Source organism: Crocodylus siamensis, chromosome 10 (assembly GCF_052110815.1).
Source record: "Crocodylus siamensis isolate JL-2025a chromosome 10, ASM5211081v1, whole genome shotgun sequence".
Taxonomy (NCBI): domain Eukaryota; kingdom Metazoa; phylum Chordata; order Crocodylia; family Crocodylidae; genus Crocodylus; species Crocodylus siamensis.
The window spans coordinates 29,481,211-29,494,196 of NC_143404.1; the positions used below are offsets into that span (position 1 = coordinate 29,481,211).

Here is a 12,986-nt window from a genome sequence, read left to right on the forward strand (position 1 = left end):
CCATGAATGGTAGATAATTGACAAAGCAACAAAACATAAATATTGGCCGTTAACATTATTAAAGACGCATGATGTTTTGTTATCAATGCTATGTGTTTCCAAAGGGTTCAGAGACAACATTTTAATTACTGTAAAGGGTGTAACCCCTTGCGTTGTGCTGCTTTTTTTGTGTATAAATCTGTGGCTCAAGGATTGGACTCTTAAAACACCTCAGCAAAACACTATTCCTGGATTATATATCCCCAAAACAGCAATTTCTATCAACTCAGATTAATTTTTACTTCTTTCTTCCTTCCAGTTCTAAATTTTTATTACCAGAACTAAAAACCACCCTGGATGTTTCTGTAATGGCTTTGGAAAAAGAACAAGTTCTTATGGTTCAAAGAATGAGCCAATGCCTATTTACAGTAATTAGTGAGAAGCATTCCTGTGGGCAGATTATTCTGTACTAGTCAGTCTGCTATATTTTTTGTTGTATTATATTCTTGAGTATTTTAAAGAAGGTATTAAGTGGACAGTTTATCAGTTGGTTCCATTATTCTTCTCCTTCATCAACTGGAGTCAAAACTTTTAGGGACAGTTTGTATTTGTTGTTATCCCAAGAAAAACCGGGACAGTACAGACATTCAGGTTTTTTTCCCTGGAGTAAAAATGACCACTCCAGGTGAAAAAAAACTTGAGAACAGCCAGGGTTAAATCACTCCCAGAAGAGTTTATTTTGGGCCTGGAAAAGTGAATATCTGTACATGCCATGGTCTGCATGTACAGACATTCAAATTCTGAGACCCTGATGAGTGGAGAACTTAGTGTTGATGCTGTGCAGCCAGGAAGGCCCCCTATGCACACACCTCAGCATATTTTGTAGGTTCCCTTTGTCTTGCAATGGATGGCAGCAGTGCACAGGGCAGTCCTGATTGGCTGGCCCAGTAAACTCATGGCCAGCCTGTTTCCCTATAGCCCAATGTGGGGATTGTGAAGGGGGTGCCTTCTTCTTCCTGGAGCAGCAGAGTCCAGCAAGCAAGATGCTGTTTCAAAGGGATAAGATGTGATAAAAGATGGGATAATTCTCCAGATGATTTGAATATGTGTATGCAGCCTCAATGCTGTGCGGAGGAATACAGATCTGAGCCTTTAGAACATCTCCAGCAGGCACTGCTTCTTTGTCCAGATTCTTAGCACATTGTGTTACACAGCGGCAGGTATATAAAAAGCTGACAAGATGTAAGGCCATTAATAGTAAAATATTGCTCCCAAACATAGTTAAGGGAATGTTTTCTCAGCTGCTTCTTACTTTGCTGTCAATAGATATGTAAGAACCAAAACATTGTTTTTATAGCTTTTAGTGTTCATAATGTATAATAAATTTAATAAAATGACGGTCTTTGTTTTAAAGTGTTTACAGTAGATAATTTTTAGAAAAAATACCGGGAAATTCCAGTACATATTGTTGCACCTCATAACCGGTGTACCCTTGACCTGCGAGCCTGGGTTGGCATGACCGGCTTGGCGCAGAAGGGATAGATGACCGGACGGGTGTGGAGTAGCGACGAGTAGGAGTCAGGCGGCTTGAAGTGTATTGGTTGTATGAAAGGTTTATTGTACTTACGGTATCAATGGTCGCAGCGTAGGCAGGAGAGCTGGCTTGTTCAGTTACAGTGCATAAAACAGAACAATCTAAAGGGGTCTGTTGGTTCATGGGGTTCCTGAGCCGAGCCTTTGCTTTCTAACCCGGAGGCTAGGTACGGCTGCCCGACTCAATAGTCCCAGAACTGGTCAACAGCTCATACACAGGGAAAATCTATAATGCACTTTCCATCAGCAAACTTCTGAGAGCTCTTTGACGAGAAGAACAGATGAACCGGTGAGGAACGAAGTATGCCAAAATGAAGATTGGTTGGCGGGGAGAAGATGTCTGCAGGTGGCCAATCTGCTGACTGTCTCCTTGGTGTGCGCGGAGTTCTCTGCTTAATGGTGGGAATCTGCTCTTAGTTATAGTCAGTGGTGACCAATCACTTCATGCCAATTGTGAATATTTACTGACTGCCAATTACGTTCCTACACCAGTGACCTAGATACATTATTCATCTGACCTACTTTACTGCCCTTAGCAGGTTCAAAAGGTCAGACGTGATTGGCACTTGCAATTCTTATCATTGCAGACAACAAGCTTCTTAAGCATGGAGGACAAACTTTTAACAACCCCCAACTGCAATACACCTCTCAGAAAAGAAATAAAGGCCACCAGTGCTGAGGGGTTTTTTATGGCCCGCGTCTTTACCAAGTTATAATGGTCTTTTGCTTTGCTGGCATTGGCACTCTAACAGGTAGAATTCAGACATGACACATATAAAATAGATAATGATTGTGTCAAGAACACACATTCAAATTAGGAAACTGTTAAATTAAATTAATGGTACTAATTTAAATGCAAATAGCAAATATTCTGTCGTTTCTTCCTTCCTTTATTTTAAACAAAATTCAAAATACTATAAAAATTAAGACTGTATACCAAAGGTAGTTAAAAGACCATGGGAGACTTTTTCCTTTAAATGATGGCCTAGAAGAGTAAATTGCTTCTAAATTTTCAGTTACCACTTAAGGATGAAAATAACAAATACTGATATATATCATGAAGACATGGGAATTTTTGTTTTAGTTGCACATAACCTGCAGATAACAATAGTATGTGTTTCTGTTATCGATAAGTGTTACCAGTATGTATTCTTAGTTAACTGTGCATCAAAGTAATTAATAAGTATGTATTATGAATTCTTAATTTCCACAACTGAAATGTATAGGTTTTGCAATGTATCCTAAAGTCTTGTAGCATTTCCCTGGGAGCCTCCAAAATTTATCCTGAGGGAACCAAATTTAGTCTACAGAAGGTATGTCTACATCTGCTATTAATGGAACGTACACTTACTGCATAGGAAGCTTTCCCCTGGAACTCATCTACATGTGCACTCATGTAGAACATGAGCAGTTCTTTGCAGGGCTACTCCTGCCCTGCTCTGACACTTTACAGCAGCCAGAGGAAGCTCCAGGCTCTCCGAGGCATCAGCCCTGGGCTGGCAGGGGCCCTGAGGTCAGGCCTGGGCTCTGGTGATTAGGGGGAGCTGTTCCACCTCTAGAGCAGCTGCCTCCCAGCCACGCACCCTGATCTTATGCAGGGGTGGGAAACAGTTGCTTGGGGAAGGGGACAGTTCCTCTGCACCCTGCTGCCTGGGCTGACCAGGAACAATTTGTTCCCTGTTATCTGTCTACACGTGCACTACTGTGCAGTAGCTACTGCTCAGTTAATCTACTACAGGTAGTAGCCAACCATGCAGTAGACTAATTTACTGCCCAGTAAATGCTGTGCACGTGTATGTGGTAATGCTTTACTGCGCAATAAAGCATTTTGTGTAGACACTCCCAAAATGAACTAGCATGCTGTGATTTTATTTTAATTATCACACACTTTGTCTCATTTCATCTTCTGTTTTACAGTTTCTGCAAGATACTTTGGATGCCCTGTTTAACATCATGATGGAGCATTCCAACAGTGATGAGTATGACATTCTTGTCTTCGATGCATTGGTAAGAATCACAAGGAAACTAAGGAGTTAGTCAGATTACACCATGAATACGATGTTGAGATTCTCTAGTGTATGTATATCACAAGGAATTGGGGAATTGATATATTAAATGTCTGCCCTGTTAATAATTGAGATGATGTCTTTTGAATAGCTAAGCTCTTGAAAATGGGCACATTTTTGTGCCCTGAGGAAGTTTTATCGAAGCAAATGCTTGAGAATTATAGATATTTCAAGAAGCTGATACTTCTATTTTAAAATGTCTCATCACAACAAACACTAATATGTTCATATCTGTTTAGATCTATATAATAGGACTTATTGCTGACCGGAAATTTCAACATTTTAATACTGTTTTGGAAGCTTATATCCAGCAGCATTTTAGTGCCACTTTGGCTTACAAGTAAGTTATTCTTTTTGCTATTTTTTGTTTTTCTTCCTTCTTTTTTAAGTAAACAGATAACTTAAAGAACCTTTAAATGTCTTGGATTTGTTAAACACTATTGTAGAAGAACCAACTTAAGTTTTAACAAGAGCCACCATAAGATTAAGATGACACTCTTTGGTCATTTATGATGAAATTATAACAACTGTGAATGAGAGCCTGATCTACCCTTATTTTATTCAATCTTAAAATTCAGTTTAACTATAGTGAGATGAGCAGAACTTTGCTGTTCCATGACCTGTTAATATGTAATGTACTAGTGCAACAAAAATCCCCTTCAATTACACAAGCTGGAAACAAGTAAGAAATGTATATGTATTCAACAGATACCATTTTTAATGGAGAGCCATGCCAATTGTATTCAATGATATTAAAATAATTTAGAATGCATCTCTTCATTTGACAACTTAAGTATGGCCTAATATACTATGTATATGGTGGACAAAATTCACTTGTCATGTTATACAGTGTATGTATGCTGTATTTCCTATTACAAGGGTTATTAATACTTGAAAAAATGACTTCTAAGAGGCTGCAGCAGTTCCCATTACTGAAAGTTATTAACTTAGCAGCTCTAGGGACTATTTTGGTTTTCAGTTGTTTCTTTACTCTTCATTTGTATATTGTTAATAGGTTTTTTTTACAACTGGAATATACAGTAGTAAATTATTTTATATCTATATAAATTTTAAATCTAGATAGTCTTATATTTAAATTGCAAAATAAACATTAGCAGTTTAATGTGACAAATCTTGTTGATGATGTTTATTATAATAAGATTTCAGCAAATACTATCTCTAATTCAGAAAACTAATGACTGTTCTGAAGACTTACTTGGATACATCCAGCAGAGGGGAACACTGTGAACCTATACTAAGAACTTTGAAAGCATTAGAATATGTGTTCAAGTTCATTGTTCGGTCCAGGACATTATTTTCACAGTAAGTACTTGTTCTATAACTACGTGATGGATTAGCATTGCAAAGGTTTATTATTAGTGTTGTCACAGTGCAGAAAAGTCAGTTACATGTGTATAGAAACTTTCTGCTTAATTTCTCATCTCAATAAATCCAGCACAATTTTTCAAGTATTATATGGAATACTTGATCTAAAATTTAGGGATTAGTAGCTAATCCAGACAATATTTTTTCATAATGATAAGTGTCACAAAAAGCAGATATCCACTTTGTTTTCAAGGCCAAATTCAAGAGACCTATGTCCTCTCTCAAACGGTCATTACTGTTGACCTCAAATTTTGTTTTGCTAGTGGTTTGATTTGGGTTATGGTATATAACAGATGTCCTAGAGTTTAGTTGTTTATCTTGGAATTATTTCTGTTTAGCACAACAAAAACTCTATGCCCAGTAAAATTATCCAGTTGAGTAAGAGCTTCAGTTTCCGGGTAAGGGGCTTGCGGCATTAATACAAGGGAAAATTAAGAAGAACTAAATATATATAGTTCAGCTAAACCCCCACAAACAAAAAATGGGACATATGCCTGCAAGAGTTTTTAAAGATATAGCAATGAAATACAAGAATTTTCAGAATGAGGAATGAGGATATAAATATGGTCAAAGGAATAAGGTGAGGTAAAATTTAGCCTGAATATCCAAATAACTTTTACAGTAAACTGTATAGGAATTAAGATTATCTCCCATTACTCCCATATATGTCAGTAAACTAGGTTGTAAAGTGATGTGTGTATTTATTTGAAATAGCATTACCAGCCATCTTCTGGATTAGTGTAGATAGGAAACTCTTGTAAGAATTATTAAGAATGTAGGAATTTTTGTATTGTGCCTATGTATAGGTGGATCCTTAAATAGTGATAATTGCGCGCGCGTGCGCACCCCCCCCACACACACACACTCTCCCTCTCTCTCTCTCTCTCTCTCTCTCTTTTGTAAAAGGCAAATGGATGAAATATTTACAGACAAATCTCAAGTAGAGTAGAATTACCTTTTCAGAGACACACTGCAATCTCCAGAAGACAGCTTGTTTATATAGATAGAATTACACCATGGTTATAAACTATAAGTATGATGCTATATAAGAGATTAAGGATTTTAAATGCTTGTATAACCTAGTGAACTAGTTATACTGTTATATAGTATACTAGGTTATATAGGTTGTATAACCTAGTTATACTAGGTTATAGAAGCAAAATAGTCCCTTGAGCTGCATGATACTTAGTCCAGCATTATGACCAATCTGTAAATTTATATGAACCTGTTATATTTGATATGTGAAGAGGCTGGCTCTTAAGCTATAAAAAGGCTTATGATTTATAGTTCTTCAAAAGAACTCCAAAGCTTTCTCTCGTGCGTGGATGACCTCGACCTGACTCAAGAAGTCTATGGGCCAACGAGAGGCAAAGCACTGCTCGACCTGGTACTGGCTACGGGGGACGACCTAATCGGCGACCTAGTGATCGATGGGAAGCTGGGTGACAGCGACCACGAGCTGATCACCTTCACCATCTGCCATAAAGCTGGCAAGTCAGTCAGCAACACAGAAGTCCTTGACTTCAGAAAAGCCGACTTTGACAAGCTCAAGAGGCTTGTCGGTCAGGCCCTCAGGGACCGTGACCCCAGGGAGATGGGAGTTCAAGAAGAGTGGTTGCTTCTGAAGGAAGCGATCCTCAATGCACAAGCTAAATCTATTCCAACACGGAGGAAAGGCAGCAAGAAGGCACAGCAGCCCTCCTGGCTCTCTAGGGACCTAGCGGACCTCCTGCAGCTAAAAAGGAAAGCCTACAAAGGATGGAGGACGGGATTCACCTCCAAGGAGGATTATTCTGCGCTGGTCCGGTCCTGCAGGGAGCAAACCAGGAAAGCCAAGGCTGCAACTGAACTCCAACTAACTTCAAGCATCAAGGACAACAAAAAGTCCTTTTTCAGATATGTGGGGACCCGGAGGAAAAGCAAGGGCAATGTTGGACCCCTGCTAAACCAGATGGGGCAACTGACAACTGACGCCCAGGAAAAAGCAAACCTATTAAATAGGTACTTTGCATCAGTCTTTCATCAGTCCCATGGGACGCCCATGCCTGCTATGGGACAGGGAGATCTGGGTGATGGGGATCCCCTACCCTCCATAAATGCTGACCTCATGAAGGAACTGAGAAGCTGGATACCTTCAAGTCAGCTGGCCCTGACAATCTGCACCCCAGGGTACTCAAGGAGCTGGCGAGCGTCATAGCCCAGCCCCTGGCACGGACCTTTGAAAACTCGTGGCGCTCTGGTGTAGTGCCTGAAGACTGGAAGAAGGCCAATGTGGTGCTGATCATCAAGAAAGGGAGGAGAGTGGATCCGCTTACTACAGGCCCATTAGCCTGACTTCTATCCTGGGGAAGATCTTAGAAAAGTTTATTAAGGAGGCCATCCTTGAGGGACTGGCCCAGGCTAACATCCTAAGGGATAGCCAGCATGGGTTTGTTGCGGGTAGGTCTTGTTTGACCAATCTCATTTCCTTCTATGACCAGGTGACCTATCACCTGGACGAGGGAGAAGAGATTGATGTCATATATCTTGACTTCAAAAAAGCCTTTGATCTGGTATCCCACGATCACCTCTTGGCCAAACTGGCCAGTTGTGGGCTTGGCTCCACCACAATCCGCTGGTTGGGAAACTGGCTCCGTGGTCAGACCCAGAGGGTTGTAATCGATGGCAGTCACTCATCGTGGTGCCCTGTGACCAGTGGGGTCCTTCAAGGCTCTGTCCTGGGACCCATCCTGTTCAACATCTTCATTAATGATGTGGACATTGGAGTCAGGAGTGGACTGGCCAAGTTTGCCGATGACACCAAACTTTGGGGAAAAGCATCCATGCCAGAAGATAGGCGGGTGATCCAGGCTGACCTGGACAAGCTCAGCAAATGGGCGGACGAGAACCTGATGGTGTTTAACACCAAAAAATGGAAGGTTCTCCACCTTGGGAGGAAAAACCTGCAGCATCCTTATAGGCTCGGCAGTGCTACGTTGGATAGCACTACAGAAGAAAGAGACTTGGAGGTCATCATTGACCGCAAGATGAACATGAGCCTGCAATGCGATGCTGCGGCTAATAAAGGGACCAAAACGCTGGCTTGCATCCATAGATGCTTCTCGAGCAAATCTCGGGACGTCATTCTCCCCTTGTACTCGGCCTTGGTGAGGCTGCAGCTGGAGTACTGCATCCAGTTTTGGGCTCCACAATTCAAAAAGGATGTGGAGAAGCTTGAGAGAGTCCAGAGGAGAGCCACGCGCATGATCAGAGGTCAGGAAAACAGATCTTACGATGACAGGCTGAGAGCCATGGGACTCTTTAACCTGGAAAAGCATAGGCTCAGGGGTGATCTGATGGCCACCTATAAGTTTATCAGGGGTGACCACCAGGATCTGGGGGAACGCTTGTTCACCAGAGCGCCCCAAGGGATGACGAGGTCGAACGATCACAAACTCCTGCAAGACCGTTTCAGGCTGGACATAAGGAAGAATTTCTTTACTGTCTGAGCCCCCAAGGTCTGGAACAGTCTGCCATCAGAGGTGGTTCAAGCATCTACATTGAACACCTTCAAGAGTAAATTGGATGCTTATCTTGCTGGGATCCTATGACCCCAGCTGACTTCCTGCCCTTTGGGCAGGGGGCTGGACTCGATGATCTCCCGAGGTCCCTTCCAGCCCTAATGTCTATGAAATCTATGAAAATACTCCATTCAAACCCTGGTGTCTAACAATGTAGTGATTGTCTGGGAAGCAGAGCTCAGGGGTGGATCCAGACTGGGGTTCAATTTCACCTCCAGTTCTGATGTCAGTGGAAGCTGAGGAAGCAGTCCTGTCAAAATTGGGTTGCCTGGCTCCCTCCTTATCACCTGAGCAGGTAGCCAGCAGTGCCTGGCACTTCAGCTGTGAGTCTAATCCGAGCTGGATCCTCTAATCCCTCTTCCCAAATTGGGCAGGAGGTCAGAAGCACCTGCTACATCTTGGCCAAGGGTGTCAGTCATGACTACACCCTACCTTACAAAATTCTAGATCCACTGTTGATGGGGCCAATACAGAACTTGAACTGCTCTGAAATTCTGGTACTTACAACAGCACTTTCTTTATCAAATGTATTTGTCTTAGTGGCTGGCATATGTCAATATTTGTCTCTTATGTGCTTCATCAACTGGGAATAAGAGTTATTTATAACCATCAACTAGGGTTCTTGGCTCTTTTGTTAGAGAGGCTCAATATTAAATTCTGGAAGTCTTTGATCCACTCCTTAGTGTTGAGCTAGTAGAAACTTTGCAAACTGTTGCCAGCCTAAACCGAGGTGAGACAGTACTTCTCATGCTAATGTGACTAGCTGTAGTCTGTTTTTAAATGTTGTGCTTATAGTTCATGCAAGCAACTCTAGTAACTAACACGGGTACGAGAAGCAAAAGGAAACGAGGAGAAATTAGTGGTTGGCTTAGTTATTTATAACATAATTTAGGTATTATGTTTTCTAGAGCCTGTATACAATAAGGAACAGTTTTTCAAGTATGTTGAGTATCTTAATGTATTTCTGTACCAAGAGCAGGGATTTCCTTATGCATTGCTTCTAATTTTGTTTTGAGTCAGGGTAACTTTTGAATTGAAGGCATTTGAACAGTTTTTGATTATATTCCCAAGGGAAGACGAGGTCCAATGGTCACAAACTGCTGGAAGACTGTTTTAGATTGGACCTAAGGAAAAACTTCTTTTACTGTCTGAGTCTTCAAGGTATGGAATAGATTCCCCACAGAAGTTGTGCAAGAACCTACTTTAGACATGTTTAAGAAGTGTTTGGATGATTATCTTGCTGGGGTCATATGACCCCAGCTGACTTCCTGCACTTTGGGCAGGGTGCCTGACCCAATAATCTCACAAGGTCCCTTCCAGACCTAATGTCTATGAAACCTATGAAATTGGTATCAAGTTGCTTGAAGCAAATCCTGGGATGTCGTTCTCCCCTTGTACTCGGCTTTGGTGAGGCCGTAGCTGGAGTACTGCATCCAGTTTTGGGCCCCATAATTCAAAAAGGATGTGGAGAAGCTTGAGAAAGTCCAGAGAAGAGCCACAAGCATGATCAGAGGTCAGGAAAACAGATCTTACGATGACAGGCTGAGAGCCATGGGACTCTTTAGCCTGGAAAAGCGCAGGCTCCGGGGTAATCTGATGGCCACCTATAAGTTTATCAGGGGTGACCACCAGGATCTGGGGGAACGTTTGTTCACCAGAGCACCCCAAGGGATGATGAGGTGGAACTGTTATAAACTCCTGCAAGACTGTTTCAGGCTGGACATAAGGAAGAATTTCTTTACTGTCCAAGCCCCCAAGGTCTGGAACAGTCTGCCATCGGAGGTGGTTCAAGCTCCTACATTGAACACCTTCAAGAAACATTTGGATGCTTATCTTGCTGGGATCCTATGACCCCAGCTGACCTCCTGCCCTTCGGGCACGGGGCTGGACCCGATGATCTTCCGAGGTCCCTTCCAGCCCTAATGTCTATGTAATTTATCATGCATGTCATGGCTGGAGAAGTATAATTTTGTCATTCAACCAACTCTAGATAAGATGGTTATCATTTCTGTTCTGTAAACAACTAGAGCTCTTGCATATGAGTTGATATGTGAAACTCTATCCAGCTCTGAAGTTTTTCTGATTGACAACTTTATACTGGCTTCCTGTAATACTCCAACTGTAAGTGTTACATTGCGATGTCAAAGTTCACCTTCATAAATGGAAGAGTTTGACCAGCCAACCATCTTGATGAATTGAAAAGTGCAGCACCTAAATGAGTAAAAGTGTCTTCATTTACTTTAAGTTAAACTTCTAAAGAACTGACTTCTGCCCAAAAATATTTGCTTGTAATTTTTGTTTCAGCTGCCAAGATTTAAGTTAAAAGTCTTTCCTTATTCTGCAATAACCTTGTTTATGACAAGCTTATTTCACATGTGGCTAGTACAGTGTTACATTAAATTGTACTACTTGTATTTGAAAGCCTTGTAAGCTTCTGCTTTAAGTGTTAGCCAGATTGTTCTTTGCCCCATCTCTGTGAAGATACCATTCTTGATAGCCCAGAAAGTAAAACAGACCTAAAGACCTTATAAGCTGCAATCTTACAGGTCAGGTAGTTCTATCTGCATATCCTTCCTAATGTTTGTACAAAGATGTCTGTGCATTCTGTTTAATTTCTATTACCAACCTGTCTTGGAACCTTAGTTCCATGACAAAAAAGTCAGGGCTCATAATTTGTATGTTTAAAAAATGCTCTCAATGTGTGTATGTGTCTGAAATTTATTTGCCAATTAACCCAAATCTTGATGATCTGAGCTAGGGAGGACAGTACATCAGACTACAAAAGCTATTAAAGTAAATAGGATAGTTTGACAGTGGTGACCTGGAAAGAGGTGGTATCCTCCTGGAATTCAGTTGTCATCCAGGCCTAAGGCAGTTTCTATAGCATGTCTTCACATTTTATGTATTATGCTGTGTTGCAGGACTGCTGTTTGTAGATGTTTCCTGCAAAAATAAATGTTAGGGAAGTTAATATTTTCATCTTTTATGCTTATAAAAATATATAAAAAAGATGAACAAGATCAACTTCACTACCAAACTCTGAGGATCAGGGCTCTAAATGCCACATCATGTATGAATTAGTGATGACTTGAATTCTTACTTTTCCAGAAACAAATCTCAAGTGAAAGAGTTTTTTTTTATAAATATAATTTTAAAATAAATATAATGTGTAACTATATAATTTATCAAAAATAAATAAATACAATTTCCTTTATTTTAGATTGTTCCTGGAAAAGTTCTCAGGAACTTCATCCAGGTTTGCCAAGATATTTACAAATACTGGAGAATCTTGCTTTACCTTTTATCTACCTTCAAATTGTGTTGGCAAAACTTAGCACAACCCTTCTGATTGGATGAACAGCACTGCTTAAAAGGCCAGTAACAACTCTAAGGGGCCTATACACATGCAGAGAGGCTCCTCTGACATGCTGTAATTACAGCGCATTGGAGCAGACTCAATTAATCGAGTTTGCTGGAGTGTGGCAATTATCTCACTCTGGCAGACTCCAGCATCACATGTATCAGTGTCTTCCCACTGAAAAACAACAGAAGGGGTGCTTTAACTAATGCTTATTTAATGAGCTTTACATAAAGCACCTCCTCAACTATTTTTCAGCACAGGGATCCTATTACATGTGACATTCCAGGCAATTTATTTAAAGCAGCTCTCAGAGTTATTCTAATTACAGTTCCCTCTCTTCCTGCATCCCAGAACATGTATATGCATTCCCCTAGTGGCTGGTACTAACAACTTAAAAAATTATTACAGCAGCTGGTGTTTTTGTGTGCTTTGCTTTCTCCCAGGAATTCAGAAACTAGTGTATATGATGAATCACTGACAACAAGGTTTAATTCCAAAGGTTTATGGATGCTTTGTTTAATAAACTTAAATACATTAGGCTCTTCAGCATCATCAGCTAAAAAAACCCAAAACATAAATTCCTGGATTTTGGGAATTATGCTGATGAGTCAGCATGATGAATCTGCAGCAACATCCCCAGATATTCCATTTTTAGAGGTCTTATTGCCAAAAAATGTGATGTCACAGAGAAAAGTGCCATGCTCAAGCTAAGGCACCTCTGTCCCCTTTACCCAAAGTCTGAATTTTATTCTGTCTTGTTAAAAGATAAGTCAGGTTAAAAAACCATTGGGAATAAAATTCTGATGTGCCTCAGTAGTTTCACTGTTTTTATTTGCTGAGTGCTGACTGTAGATGGTCAATAGCTAATTAAGTATGAGGGTTTGACATAGTTCATCACAGTAACAAGAAATTTCTAGTACAGAGCTTTGGAACTTGCTCAAAATGTCCAAATTGCGTAATCATTTCCTGTAATGAATGAGTGGTACATCTGGGTAGTAGATGGATAAATCAGGCGTCCTGTTAGGTTTTTTGACTTAAAGA

General features: G+C 40.7%; 1 protein-coding gene across 1 annotated transcript in view; it reads left to right on the forward strand.

Moving 5' to 3' along the window:
- Positions 1-12,986, forward strand: part of DOCK2 (dedicator of cytokinesis 2) — a 514,744-nt gene that overhangs the window by 79,010 nt on the left and 422,748 nt on the right. Inside the window, exons 20-22 of the mRNA XM_090064272.1 lie at positions 3,490-3,579; positions 3,878-3,978; positions 4,827-4,961. Of these exons, the coding sequence (XP_089920398.1) occupies positions 3,490-3,579; positions 3,878-3,978; positions 4,827-4,961 (326 nt within the window). The remainder of the gene's footprint in view (positions 1-3,489; positions 3,580-3,877; positions 3,979-4,826; positions 4,962-12,986) is intronic.